At 50.3% G+C, this 20,038-nt stretch overlaps 11 protein-coding genes across 11 annotated transcripts; 4 read left to right on the top strand and 7 right to left on the bottom strand.

The window, feature by feature from the left end:
* Positions 1-166: 166 nt before the first annotated feature.
* Positions 167-2,433, top strand: P175DRAFT_0477798 (uncharacterized protein; the record flags this gene model as incomplete). Its single annotated transcript, XM_040895333.1, has 2 exons — positions 167-417; positions 483-2,433. The coding sequence occupies exons 1-2, from the start codon at positions 359-361 to the stop codon at positions 2,431-2,433; spliced, it is 2,010 nt and encodes a 669-aa protein (XP_040753381.1). The 5' UTR covers positions 167-358.
* Positions 2,434-3,028: 595 nt separating this feature from the next.
* Positions 3,029-4,153, top strand: P175DRAFT_0508876 (glycosyltransferase family 8 protein; the record flags this gene model as incomplete). Its single annotated transcript, XM_040898387.1, has 3 exons — positions 3,029-3,047; positions 3,119-3,542; positions 3,685-4,153. 3 exons carry the CDS (start codon positions 3,029-3,031, stop codon positions 4,151-4,153), a joined length of 912 nt encoding a protein of 303 aa, XP_040753382.1.
* Positions 4,154-4,372: 219 nt separating this feature from the next.
* Positions 4,373-7,274, bottom strand: P175DRAFT_0500866 (translation initiation factor 2A). Its single transcript, XM_040897037.1, has 6 exons — positions 6,774-7,274; positions 6,587-6,656; positions 6,453-6,524; positions 5,974-6,391; positions 5,689-5,917; positions 4,373-5,626 (listed from the first exon to the last, which is right to left on the bottom strand). The coding sequence occupies exons 1-6, from the start codon at positions 6,796-6,798 to the stop codon at positions 4,428-4,430; spliced, it is 2,013 nt and encodes a 670-aa protein (XP_040753383.1). The 5' UTR covers positions 6,799-7,274; the 3' UTR covers positions 4,373-4,427.
* Positions 7,275-7,463: 189 nt separating this feature from the next.
* Positions 7,464-9,157, bottom strand: P175DRAFT_0500868 (uncharacterized protein). The gene is made up of 2 exons (XM_040897038.1): positions 8,762-9,157; positions 7,464-8,677 (listed from the first exon to the last, which is right to left on the bottom strand). The coding sequence occupies exons 1-2, from the start codon at positions 8,830-8,832 to the stop codon at positions 7,909-7,911; spliced, it is 840 nt and encodes a 279-aa protein (XP_040753384.1). The 5' UTR covers positions 8,833-9,157; the 3' UTR covers positions 7,464-7,908.
* Positions 9,158-9,531: 374 nt separating this feature from the next.
* P175DRAFT_0556945 (HD domain-containing protein) lies at positions 9,532-10,340 on the bottom strand (the record flags this gene model as incomplete). The annotated part of the gene is made up of 3 exons (XM_040900726.1): positions 9,532-9,859; positions 9,927-10,143; positions 10,202-10,340. The coding sequence occupies 3 exons, from the start codon at positions 10,338-10,340 to the stop codon at positions 9,604-9,606; spliced, it is 612 nt and encodes a 203-aa protein (XP_040753385.1). The 3' UTR covers positions 9,532-9,603.
* A 293-nt stretch (positions 10,341-10,633) lies between these two features.
* On the bottom strand, positions 10,634-12,122 carry P175DRAFT_0500869 (phytanoyl-CoA dioxygenase family protein). The gene is made up of 4 exons (XM_040897039.1): positions 11,578-12,122; positions 11,348-11,522; positions 11,075-11,293; positions 10,634-11,008 (listed from the first exon to the last, which is right to left on the bottom strand). Exons 1-4 carry the CDS (start codon positions 11,749-11,751, stop codon positions 10,749-10,751), a joined length of 828 nt encoding a protein of 275 aa, XP_040753386.1. The 5' UTR covers positions 11,752-12,122; the 3' UTR covers positions 10,634-10,748.
* Positions 12,123-12,496: 374 nt separating this feature from the next.
* On the top strand, positions 12,497-14,385 carry P175DRAFT_0508881 (uncharacterized protein; the record flags this gene model as incomplete). The annotated part of the gene is made up of 8 exons (XM_040898388.1): positions 12,497-12,674; positions 12,736-12,766; positions 12,826-13,020; positions 13,081-13,246; positions 13,300-13,401; positions 13,455-13,584; positions 13,641-13,753; positions 13,828-14,385. The coding sequence occupies 8 exons, from the start codon at positions 12,497-12,499 to the stop codon at positions 14,383-14,385; spliced, it is 1,473 nt and encodes a 490-aa protein (XP_040753387.1).
* A 100-nt stretch (positions 14,386-14,485) lies between these two features.
* Positions 14,486-15,252, bottom strand: P175DRAFT_0556948 (uncharacterized protein). The gene is made up of 2 exons (XM_040900727.1): positions 15,015-15,252; positions 14,486-14,946 (listed from the first exon to the last, which is right to left on the bottom strand). The coding sequence occupies exons 1-2, from the start codon at positions 15,137-15,139 to the stop codon at positions 14,610-14,612; spliced, it is 462 nt and encodes a 153-aa protein (XP_040753388.1). The 5' UTR covers positions 15,140-15,252; the 3' UTR covers positions 14,486-14,609.
* Positions 15,253-16,371: 1,119 nt separating this feature from the next.
* On the bottom strand, positions 16,372-17,023 carry P175DRAFT_0492608 (uncharacterized protein; the record flags this gene model as incomplete). The annotated part of the gene is made up of 2 exons (XM_040895901.1): positions 16,372-16,728; positions 16,778-17,023. 2 exons carry the CDS (start codon positions 17,021-17,023, stop codon positions 16,372-16,374), a joined length of 603 nt encoding a protein of 200 aa, XP_040753389.1.
* A 160-nt stretch (positions 17,024-17,183) lies between these two features.
* Positions 17,184-17,655, bottom strand: P175DRAFT_0531544 (uncharacterized protein; the record flags this gene model as incomplete). Its single annotated transcript, XM_040899883.1, has 2 exons — positions 17,184-17,283; positions 17,336-17,655. The coding sequence occupies 2 exons, from the start codon at positions 17,653-17,655 to the stop codon at positions 17,184-17,186; spliced, it is 420 nt and encodes a 139-aa protein (XP_040753390.1).
* Positions 17,656-18,366: 711 nt separating this feature from the next.
* P175DRAFT_0500871 (peptidylprolyl isomerase) lies at positions 18,367-19,206 on the top strand. The gene is made up of 4 exons (XM_040897040.1): positions 18,367-18,485; positions 18,537-18,706; positions 18,789-18,895; positions 18,965-19,206. The coding sequence occupies exons 1-4, from the start codon at positions 18,440-18,442 to the stop codon at positions 19,137-19,139; spliced, it is 498 nt and encodes a 165-aa protein (XP_040753391.1). The 5' UTR covers positions 18,367-18,439; the 3' UTR covers positions 19,140-19,206.
* Positions 19,207-20,038: the final 832 nt, after the last annotated feature.

Genomic DNA, 20,038 nt, shown 5'->3' on the forward strand with positions numbered 1-20,038 from the left:
TGGCGATATAAATCGAGAAGATGCTTAACGAATGGATGTTGGTTGGCAAACCGAGAAGTTGTGGTGATGCTGGAGTCCTGAGGTGACGCGGTGGACGCGGATTCAAATCATAAATACTTGAGCGGCGGCTTTTTTCTTCCTCTCCGCCAAAATTCCTCCTCTTTGCCTTTCCCTCGACCGCACCACCGTCTTTGCACATGCTATAAAGACTGATATTTCATACTGCTTCAATATATGCGCTCGATAAACTGTATTCATATTGCGAACCTCTCCTCATAGAGCGTAAGAGCTCAGGACCCTTACTGGTGCTCTCTCCACGCTACGGGGTGAGCATCACCGACCAAGTTCGTCAGACACAATGCCTTCCTTACCCTCGAGACCATTGGTTAGAGCGCGGGATAATGGCCTACAGCTAAGGTAGGTAATTGCTGATAGATATAAAGCGGCTTTTTGTGCTGGGCTGACTTGACCACTTGGGCCAGCTATCAACTCCCTCACCGTGTTTATGCCGCCGAAGGCTACCCAATCCTCGCCCCTAACGGCTCATCAATTATCATTTATGGCTACGAAGATGGCCTGAAGGTCATCTGGAGAGGGGGAAGGCCGTTTTCAACCCAAAAAGGGCAGACATCGAAGGAGAAAGCGCAGGAGAAGCCAACCCGAGCCAATGACGACGCGATCATGATTATTGATTCCGACGATGAGAGTATGGCAGGCACACAGAGAGATGAGGCACCCGAGATAGATGCGGGCCATCAGTTTGAGGATGAAGAGCCGGAAGTCGACCCCGCGCATCCTTACGAGACCGTCCTTCGTCAAATCGATATCCCCCTTGGAAGCAAAGTCATTGGGCTTGCTGTGCCTCGCATCCTCCCTGACACTGCACGCTCGCCGCTGGATCCATTCCCCCCTATTTTGAATAAAGTGATAGTTGTATCCGCTGTGTGTGCGGACTACTCCACTCGTGTCGTGACACTGCCCTTGGTTCCTCCCCGTCCTTCGGATAGCCACCTTACCGCCTGGGGGGTTCAGAGCTTCTCGGTCAATGGAGGCATCTCGCACCAGGAGGTTCCAAGAGGAGTCAGCATTACTTTCACATACCTAGAAAGCGAGCCACAGCAAGATCAAGAAGTGTCTCGCAGAAGGACCTCTGGCAAATCAGATGCCGGTGGCCCAGGAAGATGGGATCTTCTTGTGGCAACTCATTCCGCAGAGTCGTCAGGCCTACTCATTACTCACAGAATACCAATCGTTGAAGAGGCAGCAGATGCTGATACCGCGTATCGTTTGTGTCCTGAAGAAATCGAGTCGAAACGATGCTATCTACCAGCCCCAGCACAAAACATTGCATTTAATCCTTCAAGCTATCCTGCCGCACGGCACTCCACACTACTTGTCTCTTTCCATAGCGGTTGTGTCAAAGTTTACTCCTGCTTCTCTACGAAGCCATCCAGAGCGTTTCGAAGGTCGACCAGTACCCAGAATGACTTGGAAACATCGGAGACAGAGGGCAAGTGGTTGATCAGTCTCTACCCGGGTTTTGAGCAGTCCTCACCGGAACTCTCACGGCGCAAGGTGATCATCAATGCCGACTGGGTGCTCGGGGGGCGAGCTATCATGGTGCTTATGGCGGATGGTGAATGGGGCGTATGGGATCTTGAAGGAGCTGGTCCCGGCACTGCGAAGGGCCCCCTCCACCGGCAGTCTAGCGTAGAAGGAGTTTCTGGCGGCGCGTTGACTACCTTTTCAGTGAGTGGGCGAATTGTCAGCCCCCCACCAAGTGTGAGCCGATCCGATACGGGAGCCTCCGCACTGGCGCAACGTTCTAGGTTCGCTCCAATGACGCCTTCAACAAAACGACTGAGGGAGGACACGCTGCTCAAAGGGACTGCTGTCGGATCTTCTAACCCATCGCTGTGCGGGGGAATTTCAGTATACCAGACAAACTCACCTCAGGATGCTCTTCCAGATGAGTCTATTCTCCTCCGACATGGCAAGCAGAGCGCCATGATCCCCAGCCTTTTGTCACTATGGCGAAGTGCTGTGAAGGCAAGCGGAACTTTGGATGCGTCTAACCGTTGTCGAGTGTCTCCCATTCAAGATATCACCCTCATGGGCGAGCCGCTGAGGGGAATCTGCCATCTCCCTGCAGCTTCTCGCTTGTCTCGGGGGGCAGATCACCAGGCATTCGATATTCTCGTTGCCGCAGAACACCGTCTTGTGATTCTAGCACCCAAATTGACCGAACCAGATGCTCCCCCCATTTCTCGGGCCTCGCTGAACGAGCCAACCACAGTTGAGGCGGATCAACTCCGTCTCCGTCGAGGAGAACTTGACGTGGATGGGATGGACCGGCTCCTGAGTGGAATGGCGAACGCCAGCCGCTCTCTCCGAATGGGGAGCCCAATCAAGCGGGCGCGGATTTTCTCTTAATGAACGAAGTCGTCGAACCCGTGTGGAAGGATTTAATGGGGGAAATCAATTACCGAGATACCCGCACTTTGATTGAATGGAATCTTTATTTTCGTCATTCCCCTGTAAGTCTACGTGTCTTTTTTTTTTTTTTTTTTTTTTAACGTCAAATTCGCGCTGCAAGGTGGAGCGCAAGGCGAGAACCATGCCTTGAAATGCCTTTCTTAAGGTATAAGCTCTGTATCGGCTTGCGAGATATAAACGGGGGGCTACACTGCGCTGCATTAGTCCCACCCATAGCCACGGCGTGGTCTCTTCTGGATTGAACGGGGCCATGCAGCTCAGCATGTGGCGTGGACATACCTTTTTCTCCTCTTTTTTTTTCGTATTTGAATTGCATCGTAGGATCACTCCCAGGACACATACTGTGAGTACTTGGTAGTAGTTTCAAGATATCCCAATTAGGTAATCATCCTCACCCCCGCCGCGGGGAAATAAGCAAGCAAGCAGCGATATCGCAATCTACAATTTCACAATCCATCCTTCTCATCATCCTCATACTCTCTCATCATAATTCCATACTCCGTCCCTATTGACACAGGAGAACTCTCTTACCATGTCCCAACCAAAAAAGGGTACACCACCTTCTTCCTCTCTCTTCCTGAAACTTGTTCTCCTAACCTAACCAAAACCCCCTTTCTGAAAGTCTGGGCCTCCCTCATCACCAACCTCAACTACCTCCCGGGCCTCCTCACTCTGCACCACTCCCTCCTGCAATCGCAAACCGCCTATCCCTTTGTCGCCCTCTACACGCCTACCTTTCCGGAATCCGGCCTCGCCGCTCTGCAGGCCCGCGGAATCCCCACGCACGCCGTGCCCTACCTGTCCCCCGCAAACAGCACAAGGGACTACGCGCAGGACCCGCGCTTCCGCGAGACATGGACGAAGCTCGTGGTGTTCTCTCTCGCGGAATCCTACGAGCGGATTGTCCTCCTGGACGGCGACATGCTGGTCCGCAAGAACATGGACGAGTTAATGGAGATTGAACTCGATGCGGAACAGCGGGTTTTCGCAGCTAGTCATGCTTGCGCCTGTAACCCATTAAAGAAGACCCATTATCCTGCTTCATGGTACGTGCATTCCCCCCTTTCTTTCTTTCTTTCTTTCTTTCTTTCTTTCCTTTCCCGTTCCTCGATACGCGCGCAGTATAGAAAAGGGAATCCAAACAATAGTTTTTATTTTAATATATATATATATATATATATATGATAGGACCCCGCAAAACTGCGCCTTCACTACCCAGCACCCCACCCCGTCACAGGCCCAGATTCAAGGCGCCCCTCCCTCGGCAGGCGTGGGCATGCTTAACAGCGGTCTTCTTGTCGTGAGGCCAAGCGAGCGTGCCTTCGCAGAGATCCAAGCCGTGCTGGATACCCCCGCGAGAGCAGATCGCTATACCTTCCCCGACCAGGAGTTGCTCTCGGATGCGTTCCGGGATCGGTGGGTGGCGCTGCCGTATGTGTATAACGCGTTGAAGACGATGCGCTGGGAGGGGGTGCATGATGCGATCTGGCGCGACGACGAGGTGAAAAATGTACACTATATCTTTGCCGTGAAGCCGTGGCAGGATGAGCCGCCGCGTCCGGGGCCCGATATGGATATTGTGAATGCGTGGTGGTGGGACGCAAATGGGGAGAGGCAGCGGTTGGAGAGGGAGAAGGGGATTACGGATGGTCATTGAATAACTAAGCTAATGAATGCATTAAAGGGGAATGAAGAATCGGTAAATCTAAGGTTCAAGTGGATTTCTTTGCAAATACATAATAATGTGAATGAGTACATGTATAGTACATAAACGGATACATCTACGAGGAGATTGATAGAAGATTCAAGCCAAAGAGTAAGCGAAATGATGCGCTATATTTACATTCATGTAAGCGACAACGGCTTCGTGATATCTAAGAAGAAAAAAAAAAAAAAAAAAAAAAAAGAAAAAAAAAAGAGAGAAGAGTTTCTTATCCAGCGTAGCCCAACCCGTCCAGTTCCTTGCGCACAGCATCTTCCGTCTGGATCTTCTTCATCTGCGTATCCTCCAACTTCTCACCACCGGCTAGGCGCATTTTCAGCTCGTCAATCGCCCGGATCTTCTTGAGAAGTCCGCGTATCTTCTTTTCCTGCGCAGTGGGAGCGCCCGCATCGATGGCAGCGCTGACGTGGGCACTCTGCTTGGTCGATGCGGCACCATTGGATTGCTGCTGGTGGTGTCCGTTCTTGCGGGGATGGTGGCCTTCGCCGCCGTGGCCCTTGGGCCGGCCGTTATCGGTGTTTTTCTCTCCTCGGGCAGGGCTGCGGTCAATAGTAGGTCCCTCTTCCCCCTGTCCATCCTTAAGCTTCCGGGCCTCGCGCTTCTTCTTGTTCCTAGCGGCCGATTTGGACAGCTTCTCGGGCTGTTCCACACCAGGAGGCAAGGCGACACCTCCTCCAGGAGCGGCTCCGGGGGGAAGATATTCCTCAACTGGCTCAGCACCGGGGACCTCACGTCTGCGGGAGCGACCGAATCCGTTCAAGGCGCCTCCAGCTGGGGCTCCATCACGGATGAACGCAGCGCCACCCTCGTCTTCACGGCGGAAAGCCAAGGGGGTGAGCTGGCCACGCGCACCGGGAGGACGGTAGGCACCAGCGGGCTTGACTGGGGCTTTCTTCGTGCTGAGATAGGCCAGCGCGGAGGGATGAGGAGTAGGCAGGGGGTTGAACGGATCGGCCATGGGGTGCTGGGTAGTCGACTGTGGGCGCCAGCACACTTCGTAAAGCTCGTTGATCTCCTCGTTGTACATCAAGGCGCCACTGACATGCCACAGACGGAGGCCATTGTCAACTCTCAGCCGAGGGCTGGTGGTGGCCGTCAAGATGGTCTGGCCATCGGGGGACCATTCACACACACTCGAGTTCGATGCCTCCACAGTAGTGATCTTGTTGTAGTTCTTCTCCATATCGTAGATATCCATCTGACCCGCTAGGTTTCCAAAGCCGGCCACCAGGACGAAGCGACCATGAGGAGAAAACAGGATGGTATTCCTTGGGCTGACGGGGAAGCTGTGCTTGGTGACACCGCGGACGTTGAAAATAGTCGTCTTTGCGGGCATATAGCCATACACAACACCAAACTCCTTGGAATTGGGAGACCAGGTAACGTCATGAATCGGGCCCTCCTTGTCTATGCAAATATGAGTACATCGTTGGATAGAAAGAAGAGAACAAACCCCAAAAGAATCATACCTAGATGCACACGAGAGTCAAATCCGCCACTAGTACTAAGAAGGTACAAAGTAGTTTCTCCGTAGTAACTCTTGCCAGTCTTGTCGACATCGGTCTGGGCAAGAACAATCAGAGTAGTGCCTGAAGCGTTCCACTTCAATTGGACCTTGTCACCCTTGAAGAAAGTCTTCTGAGAAACAGCCGCTCCAAACTGAGGCACCAAAAACACCTTAACTGCGGCGGGTTGTCCCTGTATCGAACTGTGTTAGTGACATGAAACCTGGTGGGTCATCGAACTCTACCTACCTTGCGCTCAGGAATGAAAACAGCAACCGAGTGATTCTGACCGGGGGAGAGAGCAAAATCAGCGACCCCCTCCACGTGCAGCTTATTCCAGACCTTGGACAGGTTATCGCTCTGGAAAAACTGGACTTCGTTCGTGACGACGCGGCCACAGTAGCGCTCATCTGAGGTATACTGCAGATTCCACCCAGTCTGCGACTTCTGGACGTAGCTGCCCACAATCCGATCCGCCCCGTTGCTGTCTGGCGATTCCACCACCTGCCAGACTTTCAGATTCCTGACAGCATCGCCATTTTCATCCTTCGATGGACGCTGCCAGGTGATCAGGTATGTTCCGAGAGGCGAGAATCCCAACTCAAAGACGTTCTCGGCGGGGATGGTAGAAACAACATGTCCGACAGAGGGATCGATAATGGTGACCCTAAAGACGTTAATCCAGCCCTTCCTTCCCTATCATGGTGATCGGAATGTGGAGCGCATACTTCTCCGGAGATGCCCAAGCAAAGTATCGACCGCAGGGAGAATAAGCACTGCAACGGAGGTTCCCTTCAGGTCTGCATAATCGATGAGTGAAAATCGTACATAGGTGGCAGGGCCGCTTGTTGGTAGGACATACCTCTCAAATCCTGCCAACGGCTCGTAAACAGGATCCGCATCCAAGATGCCAATTCCCTTAACGGTACGGACTATAACATTCAGTCAGTCACGCTTCCTATGATGCCAATGTGTTGTGTGCCCAACCCCACAAAGGAAAAAGAAGAGGAAAGGGAAAATTTTTTTTGAAAAAGGCAAAGAGAACCTACAAGCAAGTTGTGTAGGAGCAGCCATCTTAAGTAGTTAAATGTTCTTCAATCTTGTCAAACAGACTTGAATGCACAAAAAACTCTGGTAGTAGCGATAAATGTGCGCGAAAGTTGTAGTGTGTTGTAGTGCTGGAATCCACCAATTCAGGCTGTGGAAGAGCTGAACGCAGGTTCCCCGCTGGGCCGATGAGTATGCACAGGCAAGAGGAGGGCGTAATCCCGAGATACAGACAACAATAGGCGACTGGATAAAGGCGAAAAGTAACGCTACTGACGAGACAAAGGGTTGTATTCAAGGGTTGAGGCTAGGCGTGGCGAAGGGTTGTTTGTCTTGCACACACAACACACACACTGAGAACGAGGCGAGCGATGGCGGAACTGGGCAGGTTGGGAAACTATTGTCAAGTCTCCAGTCCAGGTTAGTTTAAATAAGGATCAGTGCTTGACAAGTCAATGCCAGCAAGAAACAGGACAGGACGACTGTAGGAGGGGTGGACGGGGAGATGGTAGAGGAGAGAGAGAGAGAGAGAGAGAAAAAGTCCAGAAGCGGCGGAATCCGTGAAAGAAGTGAAAAAAGCGGGAAAACTCAATTTGGCGGTTCTGTGACAAGCCTTGGATTCCAACACAGCCATTGAGCTGGAGTTGACCAAGTATTTTTATTCTTCAGTTGGATTTTACTCACTTTCTTTTTAATTTCTAAGTAAAAGTCTGTGTGTCATCATCATCATCATCATCATCTCGTTGGTGACGGTGTTGGATCTCGTCTACTGCTGATCCCACAGACAGTGATCTGGCTCCGGCTCGCCCACAAAAATAAATAAATAAATAAATAAAATCATTGCACCTCAATACCTTTGTCGCTCGAGATCAAACAGGATACAAGCAGAATAAATAAATTCAGAGCTAACAGAATATCCTACAAACCCCCCCACCAAGGAATCCCATACAAATTCTCGTCTAGGATCGAAAGAGTCCTCCCATGAAACCTGTGTGTACCCCCTGCCCGATCCCATTCCCAGACTTGTGATTATACTCCCGGAACCCAATGCTGTTAATAAACAATACGAAACAATCTCTCCATGGAAACGCCGGTGATCCTTCAGAACCTCTCTGGAATGTCGCGAGGTGCTCGTTTCTAGCGCCGGTCACTGTGCGAATAACCGGGGGTGGCGAGTCGAGGGGTTCTCACGGTGGTGTCAACCACATCCGGATCATAGGTGACTCCGTCGACCAACCGCGCATCGTGGATGGGCTCGGGAGTTGCTGACGCGCTGGAGACCACCGACGGCTGCATCGGGGCGCCCTCGGCTGTATGTGGGGAGGAGTAGAAGGGCAAGGGATGTGCTCGACTCCGGGTTGGGCTGCCGATGGAACCGGGCCTCCCACCAGATGACATTCTATTCAGTCCAGGATGTGAGATTGGTCCGCTTATAGTGCTGGCGCCTTCTCCGAACCCAACCAGACTAGCATCTCCTTCGTCACTGATGTTTCCCACGCTGGAGACACCGTCATCCGGGTCCTCGCTCATCTTGTCCGCGTCGAACGCATCGCTGCCGCTAGCCCATGTCGTGCGGGCGCCAATGCTGCCTGTTGCGCTGGCACTCCCCACGGTGCTTCTCTCCTTGATTCCGGGCCCGCTGTCGAAGTAACCGGGGGTATATGCAAGAGGGACGGTAGCTGGATGGCCCGCCCCACCGGCTCTTGCAGCTGCAACCCGTTCCAAGCCTGCTAGACGGGAGATGCGATCGGCACGTTCAGCTTCCAAGGTGGTCGTCGAGCTCATGGATGCGGAGGAGGAATGGTGCGCATGGCGACTGTGAGGATGTGGCTGGCCCTGGTGGCCGTCTTTGATGGCCGTAGTAGACAGCGCAGATAGAGATGTGGTGGTGGAGTTGGGGGTTCCCCTAATAGCTCGATGATATCGCTGTTAGTTTCCAAATGAATAAGACAGACCGAAGCATGGGCTGGGGCAAGCAGGGGGGTCTCACGGTCCCATCTCGGACGGAGTCACCGGGTCCGATGGAGGAGGCGGGAGATTAATCAAGGTAGGAGTCGTCATTTTGGTCTGCAGGCCCTGAGAGCAGCAACGCAACAACTTGCTAGACGAGTGCGTAGAGCGAGTGAGCTGAAGATTGACTGAGCTCTTTTGAATATCGGTTCCCAGGAGGTGGGATTATAGTTGGAGGGGGGGGTAGATAAGATTAGCCTAAATACCCTTGTGAACCCAAGAGTGACACGGACAAAGCCTCGACAGGAGAAATACCGAAAATTCAGCGAGAGAATATCTTTTTGCGAGAGCTCGATTAAAGGGGTATGCGGGAAATGCAGGACTTGCAGGTGTAGGAGCGAAGAAGCTGCCCAAAGCCTCCAAAGTCAGTCCAAAGAGCTGTTGGCAGTGGCTGTTTTAAGGTTCAAGCAGACCGTTTCCAACAAAGAGTCAGCAAAAAGGGTTTCTCCTACTGACTCTTTCTTTTTTGTGTTATTATTTGACAAATGACAGTGGAAAGATAGAGAAGATATATATATATATATATGTATGGAGAATATGGAGTATACTAATAAGCATTCTTGTTCACACTCCTCCATTGGGGTTGGGATCCTGAGGCCTCGGATGCCTGTTTGGGATAGATGACGTCATCACCATGTTGACACCTGGGGGCCTGACGATTGTTGGCAATTTTGGGAAACTATATATATATATATATATATATGTAAAGGTATCTTCTGATATCTCACATGCAAAATATCTCCTCCGTCTTTGGTCTGAATATTATTGAATAAACTATATTAATCTCGGGTATACTTCTATTTTTACCACGCGTTTTTCACATTACCTCCCTTCCTGCTCTTCCAGATGAGCCGTGATCAAATCCAAGTACGCCCTTGCCCGTGGCGTCGAATCCTCAACCCCAGGGACCTTGGCTGCATCATCCCAGAGTCGCAGAGCCACCATCTCGTCTCTTAACGGGTCGTCCCGAAATTTCACCAGCTCGTCACCTGTGAACGGGCCGCCTTGGAACTGAAGCGACTTCTTCGAAGCGGAAGAGAGCGTATCGTAATATTGATGATTTACCGCGGTAAGATACCTGGGGAAAGCGTATTAGGGAATCACATCGGATGAGAAAACCTAGATCCAGTAACTAGTAACTATACCGTTTCGCAGCAACATGGCTCCCCACAAGCTGGCACACATTCTCGCCGAACCCGAGAGAACGCAGGTACCCGGCACCGATGGATTCGTGGCCCATGCGACCAACATTCTCCGAGCTGCTTTCCTTGAGTGTCATGCGGACTTCCTTCGTCGCATCTAGGGGGATGATCTGCCCGATATCGTGGAAGAGGGCGGCGATGATCAGCTCATTTCTGGCCCCTATGGTACGAACCCTTAGCATTCAGCGTTCAGTGTTTTGATTTGTATATGGACGGACCCGATTTCTGTGCTTGACTGGCAGCCTGTAGCGAGTGTTCGAGTTGGCTGATGGACTCGCCGATGTAGTCGCCTCGGCCGTAGTCCTCGAGGGACTTGACGAGGTATTCGGCCCGTTCTAGGGGGGATAGTGAGCTCATCATGAAATGAGTGATGAGGGTTGGAAAGGAGAGTAGTACCTAGTATTCCGATAATATAAGCTAGTGGATTACATAGCGATTGCGATGGCTTGGGAGTATATTAGGTCGCGGGAGGAAGGCCGACGATAGATCGGAGAACGGCGAGACCAGCCACCAGAGGAAAGGTACACACACGCACTGGTGAGGGATTTTTAGGGCCAAATTTCTGAGATCCTTGGTGTGATGCTTAATGATTTTTAATCTAGGCCGCATCTCGACTATAGTTGGGAATCTAGATCAGGAAAGGTACGCATTCAAGGTCAACGGGGTTCGCACCCAGTCCCTGGATATTATTTAAGACTCATTAACTAACTAGTTCACTATGATATTCACTGATGACAAAAAGAATCTACAGAATTAAAGACAGAATTACGCCACCACTTCCTCCTGACCCTCAATCGTGAGCATGGGAGAACCGTATCCGTAGCGCAGTCTCCCCTCTTCATAGTTCTCGCCGTCCTTGCGCATGTGTGTTGCAGGCCACAGTTTCCGACGGTCCTCATAGTACTGGTCGTGGAGATCTCCTTCAGCTTTGCGGTTGTATGTGGCGTAAATCGCCCGACGGTCCTTGGGGCTCAGGTTTGCACCACTTCTGTGCGCGAGATAGGAGCCAAATACCAGAATATCCCCTGTTTTTTTTTTTTTTGTTAGAATGTGTTTGCATTGATTGCGGAGGGAAAAAATGCTGGACAAACCTGGGTTTAGATTGCAAGGAGTCCATTCGTGGCTTTCAACCCAGGAAGGTTCAATGCATCGGTCTTCTCCCAGAGGGACTTCCATGAGATGACTACCATTTACAACGTCGAGACCACCATTCTCGGAGGTCATCTCATCCACAGCAACGAGAACCGTCAGATGCTTGATGTTTTTGACATGTGTGTACGCATTGGCGTCGATGTGTGGGGAGAAACCGCCTGTGAAGGTTTAGTAAGTCAAGTCATGTCTCCAATAGTCCCACACGAACATACCGCTCCCAGCGAACTTGTAGTTAATCTTCTCTTTGAACAGGAGCATCTCTTCCGCGGCCAATTGCTCGAGGACGCTAAGCATGCGCTTGCCGCGAAGCAGGCTGTGGAAGCCGGCATGGCTGTTGGCGTAGTTCTCTGTGCGGCAGAGGACCCTCTTGCCTTGTGCATTCACCTCCTATGGGCCGGTTAGTGCTTATTCCGTCGCTGAGCCGGGGATCGGGTATTCCTACCTCATAGGGCATATAGGACGCATCTGGCGTGCGAGGAAGATCATGAACCTCCTGGGACCATTGCTGGAGACTCCTTGTCTCCCCCGCATTCAGAAAGTCCCGAACGAGAAGGTAGCCCTTCTCGTGGTAGAATTGGACTTGCTCCTGGGATAGAGTATAGGATTTGTTCTCCATGTTGAGTGAGGGTCGGTTTCCACTTCAGTAAACTTCTTGCTTGGATTGCTTCGTTCACCAATTGTAGAGATCTCAAGTACACATGGCTCCTTTCCTGAGTGAGACTGGACTCCCCGAGCTAATAAATCCTTTGCCCTCGGCCATGTTGTCTCTGCTGCGATGGACGTCCGTGTGTCCGAAATCGAGTCAAGATACCGGTGCGAAGGCCGCAGCGGGGTAAACCACCAGACGAAGCTAATGCTGAGCGGAGACAAGAAATCTGCATGCTGGACAATAAGAACCCGCGGCAGGAGGAACAAGCTTCTCCTTTAGCCCACGCGTGTACCGAATGATAGGATCTCGGAAGTGGCTCGACCATGGGTCCGCCAAACATTGCTGGGAGACTGGCGGCGGTCTCTCCGACGACCGAAAGACGCCAGTATACCAGGTATCTAGTCTACCCTCCAGCACACACCAGTTCTCAACCACAAGGCCACAGAAACTTCACCCATCCACGTGGGATGTAGTGGATTGTTTCGCTTTTCGTTTCGGTTACCTCTGCACCGTGCACGGCTTCATGGTTGCCATTGGGTAGCACGCTTCTATAGCAGATAGGAGGGCATCTCGTGCATCCCGAGTATAATAAGGACGTCGAGATCAGCATGCATGCAGGGATGGAATCACGCGCTTCTGGCTATCTTCCTCTCCCCCAAAGAAACGCAGTCGCCGTCTCGTCTTTGCTATGGCATCTGTTCTACATGACAATATGACCAAGGACTCCCAGATCACCGTGGATCCTCGACAGGACTTGTACTACAACAAGAACACCGTCGAGGATGAGGAGGAGCAGACCCAGCTTGCCTCGAGCAAGCCTCACACTGGTGTTCTGAACGTGATAATTGCGGGATTGGCTCTGTTTAGCGATGGATACAACGCGCAAATCAGTAAGCTTGCCTCACTCCAGCAAAACATAGCTCGTCCCTAGTATTCTAACGGTTGATCTAGTTGGCTACATGGAGCCTTTTTTCTCCGTCTTGTGAGATCCGCTGCAAACCACAGCTTCGCGCACCCACCGCTTGATACTGACTTGGCTAGGTACTCGAAAGGCATGTCGTCCAGTATCAAATCTCGTCTGTCCAACTCTTTCTTGATCGGTGAGATTTTTGGAATGCTTTTCTTCGGAGCTATCATCGATCGACTGGGTCGAAGAACCGGTGTTCTCGCAGCGACTGGGTTCCTGGTTCTGGGTGTGGCTCTGGCTGCTGCTGCGCATGGAACCACAGAGTTAGGGTAAGGACCCTTTAAAAAAAAAAAATCGAATATAATTTCAAAGGCTGATAATATGCAAAGCATGTTCTGGATGATGATCGTATCTCGTGGAATCGCTGGGTTTGGCGCTGGAGGAGAATATCCAGTGTGCGCCACCAGTGCTACTGAGGCAGCCGATGAGACACCAAACCTGCGAAAGATCAGGGGTTTCCTTGTCGCATCGACCACTGATTTCGCCGTTGACCTGGTACGTTCGAACTATATCTTGAACTCAGAAGCAAAGCTAATAATGATTTTCAGGGGTTCGTGATGGCTGGGGTTGTCGCTCTGATTGTCCTCGCTTGCTTCCACCAGGAGACCCGGCAGGGTGTCTGGAGGGTGTGCTTTGGGCTAGGATTTGTCGTAAGTTTTTCGTCCTTGCAAAATAATTGATCGATCAAGTGCTGACCCGTTAGCTTCCGCTCGTCGTTTGTTTCTTTCGAATTCGCATGATCAATTCCACCCAGTACCGCAAACACGCCATCAAATCGAGATACCCCTACTGGCTGGTCCTGAAGAGATATTGGAAGCCAATGCTTGGAACCGGTAAGCCAACCCTAACCTGGTAGTTATTTGGACCGAACCTCTTAACAAGTCCTTAGCCCTCTCATGGTTCTGCTATGATTTCGTCACCTATCCTTTCGGAATTTTCTCGTCGACTATCATCTCTCAGTTGAACCCCAACAACACTATGGTCGAAAACATCGGATACGGCGTAAGACATCTGTCCCCTCTTTTTTTTTTCAAACCCCCAAAAACACACACAAAACCGACACTAACACTTTCCAGACCGTGGTCAACTGCTTCTACCTTCCTGGCTGTCTCGTCGGCGGCCTCCTCATGGACCGCATCGGCCGCAAGCAAACCATGACGCTCGGCTTCTTCCTCTGGGCAATCTGGGGCTTCGTCCTCGGCGGTGCCCTCCAACCCATCCAAACCGTCTTCCCGCTGTTCGTAGTGATGTACGGTATCTTCAACGCACTGGGCGAAATGGGACCGGGTGTTTCCACCTTCCTCTGCGCGGCCGAGTCATTCCCCACGCCTCTGCGCGGCCACTTCCTGGGCTTCGCAGCCGCCTTCGGGAAAGCGGGCGCATCGATCGGCACCCAAGTGTTCACGCCAATCCAGAACTCGTTTTCCTCGACGGCAAAGGGCCAACAGGCCGTGTTCTTGATCGGCTCGGCCTTTTGTGTGGTGGGAGGGTTGATCTCGTGGTTCCTGATTCCAGATATGTCGCGGGAGCTGGAGACCGAGGATGTGAAGTTCAAGGCTTATCTGGAGGAGAATGGCTACGATGTTAGCTCTTACGGCGAGGCGCTCTGTGTGGATCGAAAGCAGCCACAGTAAGGGGGGGGGGTGGGGGTGGATCAATGTTGATGGTTATTTTTTTATTATTATTAATTTAATTGAATGAGAAACTGTCAAGGTTCTTTTATCTCCAGATTACCTCGTAGCACCATTATCCTATTCCGTCACTACTGCCCTACTCATCCCTGATAGTTTCGTGCAGAATGCAGATATGGAGGATGATCCTGTATGTACTATACTACTATATACAACCTATTTCCAATCTAGCAGTCACTAAAGATCACATCATCAAGAAGAACATTCCCAACATAAGAAGGATCCTCAAGGTCGCAACTCGCAACAATGTGCAACACCTCGCTCGCGTGCTCAGGCACATAGTACCCCCTGACCTCGGTCCATTCCCCCGTCGCGTCGATGACATCCGAAGCGATCAAGCCGGTTGTTGAGTTATGGCCCATATAAAGACTCACAAAGCAGTAAGTCGCCGAGTAAGCTGCGACTTGGGCTTCCACGGTCACAGTGTAGTTCTTGGAGCGGTCGAGGTGCGTCAAGCGTTGGGAGATGGTGTTTCCGCGGTTACCCACGGCGGTTTGGAGTTGGCTATTTGTGAACTAGTTAGACCGGGGATATTGGACGTATGCATGCGGAGTATAGCAGCAGGCTCTTACAGATAGTAGTCGCCGCTGTATGCAGTAGAGCCGCTGAGGATGGTTGCCACATTGGCGGCAGAGGCGGCCCATGGGGCTAGGGAGCCGGTTTCGAAGCTGGGGTTTGCGACAAGGTTGCAGGACATCGTGTTGTATTTTTTTTTTTTGTTTTATTTAAACTGGAATAGCTTTGGTTGGGAGGAGTGGAATGAGAATGGGGATAAGTATTCACAGTAGAGGCAGCAGACCTTGATATAGGATGTGGTAGAGTTAGGGCTGACTTGAACTCTAGGATGCACGGTGATGCTGATGCTGATGCTGATGTCCCACTCAAAGCAACACCAGGATTCCTTACTTTGCCTATTCTATTGAACTAGTGTATCTAAGCCCGTCTCAGATGTCACCATACAAAATCCGCTATCCATCAAGACTGTGGGATCTGTAGGAACAAGGCCAATCACCGACTCTTGCGAGATGGATTCAGGATTGATTTATCAGCACTAGTTAGTTATATTCATGGATATTTTTAGGTATGAATCATCCGGCGCTGTTGATCAGATGGATTCATTCAGTGATGTGCAAGTTTTTTCTCTCTCTTTCTCTAAGGGTCTGCGATACAAACATAATAATGGACTGCTTCATACCTAGCTGGACCTTTTCCAGCATCGCTCGCGAACCCAATATTCTTGGGCTTAATCGGCCCGAGCTGTGGCCTTGACGCTATACCGTCTGACAGCATCCTTCCCAGTGGCCGCACCGTCTACCAAGTTAGATCTGACATACGGAGTACCTGGTGTAGTATCCTTCATATTTCACTGGCTGGAGTGAAGTGCCACTACATATTTTGCATGCCGCCGTGTCTTGAATCGATTACTATCTTTATCCTGCCTCCGTAGAACTGGGAACTAATTTTGGATCCGAAGGAGCTTTGATCGAAGCTCTCCAGTTAGGCGTCCTATCAGCTCGGCTCCCACTAACTATCGGGAGATGACTCTCGCAGGCATAATTCTAGGATCATAATTCCAAGGACTGATCTATGTATGGATCTGAGATAAACTATCACTGGAGGTATAGCGGCGTATACTAGTCTCAAGACACGGTGATTGGTAGTAATGGTCTATGAATCCGGGACTGAACAAAGGGAGGTGTATTTACTAATAGGAAATGTTAATTAATTTACAGTATCTGTGCTGCAGGTTCCTTCCTAGAGGAGATTCTTAGTGAAGTATATTTAGTAGCATTAATATGGGATAACTATTGGAATGTTTTTTAGCTCTGTAACTACTTCAATGTCCTATTCTTCATTATTCTTCATTATTATTTATTATATATTGTTCGTGTATGATATTGTTAAAGGCAGAACAATGAGATAGTCTGTTCAAGACTTTCTCTTTCTAAAGGGTGGGACAAAGTTATCATCACATATAGCTGAACGCTCCTCGGCTTTCTCTTCCTGGCGACGATGCTTAGCCTCATCATCGGTTTTCATCTCCTCCATCGAAGACGACGATCGTCTCCGCTTCCTTGTCCGGCGTCTTGACTTAATACCGGGACCTGACTCCCTTGCTCGGTGCATTCGCTCAGCGAATGTCAGAACTTCGGCTAGCTTCGCGTAGCTAATCTCTGTTTGAATTCCTTGAAAGCTGGCTGATAGTTCGTCAGGCGCAAAGTCACTCAGCTTAAGCGGGATACTCTTCATTTGATTGACATGGGATCCATCTTTGGCTCGAAAGGGCTGGCACTGTGTTAGTAACATGCCGGAAGAACGGATATAGACCTATTACCTGGTTCTTAATCTCTTGCTGTATTTCCAGCAAGTCCATATCCTCGCCCTCTTCATGAACATACGACGGTCGCCACATTGACAAGGTGGAGTCCTGCATTCCACCATAGTTAATGTCAATGCCGACGACTACCTTTATATCCCCATTGGAATGTACTATATAGTCCCAGGCGAGTTTCTTTAGATCCTTTCCGTTTTGGGAATAGGATATCTCCACAACTACTCCCGGATAGGCTGCGTCATACATAGTGCTGGAATTGAACGTCCGGCTGACGCAGTGGGAAAACTGCCGGTGTCTCATCTCCAGATGCCCCTTCCTTCAAAAAAACACGAGATGATCCCCCATTCGCGATACGCGCAGCAAATTTGCCAGCAGCAGCGTCCTTATTATCTGCTATGTGCTCGAGCTACTTATGTATCTCGTTCGCGATCGACACGGCGAAAAAGTCGTGCACAGGAGTTGGCATGCGGAAATGAAGAAGGGATCTATCTGGATCGTAGTCCCACCTATACTTGTGAGCTAGAGTGGACTACGTAGTATCTGCCCCGGCAAGCATACCGCACTTTGTCCCTCGCGAACTTATTGAGTGCTTGATCAGATTCAAGCTCCCCGAGTAGTTGTACATATTGATCATGCCGCAGCTCAATTGTTATCTCTTCTCCGTTGTAAGGAGCTGGGACACGATAATTTTGGAGCTCCTTGAAAATTCCTAGAGCTCCTTCCAGCGCAACGACGCCTGATGTTCGACAACGTTCACTTGACGCCGGGGGAGTTAAAGGCAGAATAGCATGCCTATCAGGACGGGTAGTTCCTTGACAAGCATTTGAATGGCAGACTTCCTCTGCTAAATGCTCAGGGACTTTTATCGAGTCGGGCATCCTGAGGGTTTTTCGATAAACCACAAGGGAGTAAGTACCGTCTTCCTCGAGTCAACAGGTCGCGGGAATCCCACTAACAGTCCGCGCGGGGGACTGGGGCCGATGTGTTGAAGTGAGTTGTTGATTGGATAACTTATCAGAAACTACCTGCGTCGCTACTCTAACCCCTATATCGGATATTAGATAATCCTTAGGGGTGAATGCGTTTAGTCAGCAAGTAAGTTAGGGCTCCAAGAACCCTACCCTAAATAAGTGTCCGAAATGTTCTTTTCATGACGCAACAAAACAGCTCCCATGGACAACTTTGGTGAAAAGCAAATCCCTAACCAAAGTGTGGGCAGAAGGGAAGCCGTGACGTATCATATAAGGTTGTCCTCCACCAGAGCTAAGGGGGTGGTGGGCTGAGGAATGGAAGCACACCAATGAATCAGGTTCAATCTCCCAGATCTGAGCGGTCGGTGGCTGAAATAGCGGCTCCACGGTGGAATCTAGGCGGGATGGAGAGCTGATCTAATAGTCTATGACGAATCAGTGTGCAGTAGATGGGCACAGAGCCGTCAGGAATGTCGACCTCCGTAGGGTAGGCCTTTCTTTGTGTGCACTGTGACGTGGCTGAGCCCCCCCCCCGCCGCCGTGCTCCGTAGTTTTAAATACATATATGCATGCCCCTCCTTACTACCCCCTCCTTTTGGCTCCGAAATACTCCTCTTCCTTGTCAACTGTGAAAAATTTATCAAAAAACTTCCACCTCTCTCTTTTTCTACCAATTACTCAAGACATCATCATGGCCTCCAACTCCAAGGTGTATTTTGACGTGGAAGCTGGTGGTGGTACGTTCTGCGTTAACAAAGAAGGTTGTCCCGTTCTCTAACGTCGCGCAGCGCCTCTGGGCCGCATCGAGATGGAACTGTACAATGATGTGGTGCCTAGGACAGCTGAGAACTTCCGTGCTCTTTGCACCGGCGAGAAGGGGTTCGGTTATGCCGGATCTACCTTCCATCGTGTCATCCCACAGTTCATGCTCCAGGGTGGCGATTTCACCAAGGGAAATGTAAGTTGACTGACTCCCGACATTCCCCTTCCAACGCTAGAAGCCATGAGCCTCTTGACGCTAACTGATCGAAATCATCTAGGGCACCGGTGGAAAGTCGATCTATGGCGAGACGTTCCAAGACGAGAACTTCCAGCTGAAGCACACTGGACCGGGAATCCTTTCTATGGCGAACGCCGGTAAAAATACGTATGCTATGGCCGGGATCCTTCATTCTTCGCAGATGACAAAAACACAGACTGACACCATACCCTGTAGCAATGGCTCTCAGTTCTTTATCACAACTGTCAAGACCTCATGGCTTGATGGCGCGCATGTTGTTTTCGGCAAGGTCGTGAGCGGCATGGACGTGGTTCAGCAGATTGAGAAACTTGGTAGCTCGAGCGGCAAACCCAGCAAGACAGTTGTGATTAAGTCTTCTGGACAGCTCTAGATGATTGTATCGCTCTGATGAAGGAGAATGATTCAAGATGTTATCTGCCGGTTCTGGAAAAAAAAATGATCCAAGGCAATAATAAATATTTCGACTCTAGAAACTACATATCTACAGATACGGCACGCATTTGTGCGCCGCCTTTGATTCAAGTATAATCAACAACTCTTTGTATCTGGGTTTCTGGCCTCATGCACACTGCATAGCGATTTACGTGTAAGGTTGATAATGCCTGATATTCAAGGCTCGTAGCTTGGTCTCGACCTGTTTCGAGGAGTTAGGGTTCGAGTTCAGTTGGTACTACCATCTAGATTTCACGACTACTGGTCTATAACCTGAGATTATTCAGCATTCGTTCATAACGGAAGAGCTGAATATAGTATTTTACCTTATTCTTAGATCTTGCGCCCCCTGTTCCTGAGATTGACGGAGGAGGCCATGTAACAAGATATTGAATAACATGGGAGCCAGGTCGACAACCCAGCTTATAATGGATCTTGACTTGCACACCTTGGAGCCACGACTATTCATGGAGTTACTGAGTAGGAAATCCTAAGCGTTTACAGAGCAAGTTAATGTAAACACAGCATGTATGATCCTATAACAAAAGAAACGCTACATACACCCTAGAATCGCATTGCAGGTTTTCTCGGCCCTCGTTCCAACAGGAGACATCGCCTGGAGTTTGAGATATCTGTTATAGAGGTGAATTACAGACACCAAAGCGCATGATGCAAGGTGAATGCTTAAGCCAAAGCCTGATGCTTGTCGGGACATAAGACATGAAAACAAGGAACAAAATCATGGAAAGACCGAGCGTATACCCTATGGATGACAAGCTACCTTTCATCAATCAAGTATATCCTTCCCCCTGCGGGGTGTAATAGGCCTGGGGGATT

The sequence above is a fragment of the Aspergillus ochraceoroseus genome (assembly GCF_002846915.1).
Source record: "Aspergillus ochraceoroseus IBT 24754 chromosome Unknown P175scaffold_3, whole genome shotgun sequence".
Classification (NCBI taxonomy): domain Eukaryota; kingdom Fungi; phylum Ascomycota; class Eurotiomycetes; order Eurotiales; family Aspergillaceae; genus Aspergillus; species Aspergillus ochraceoroseus.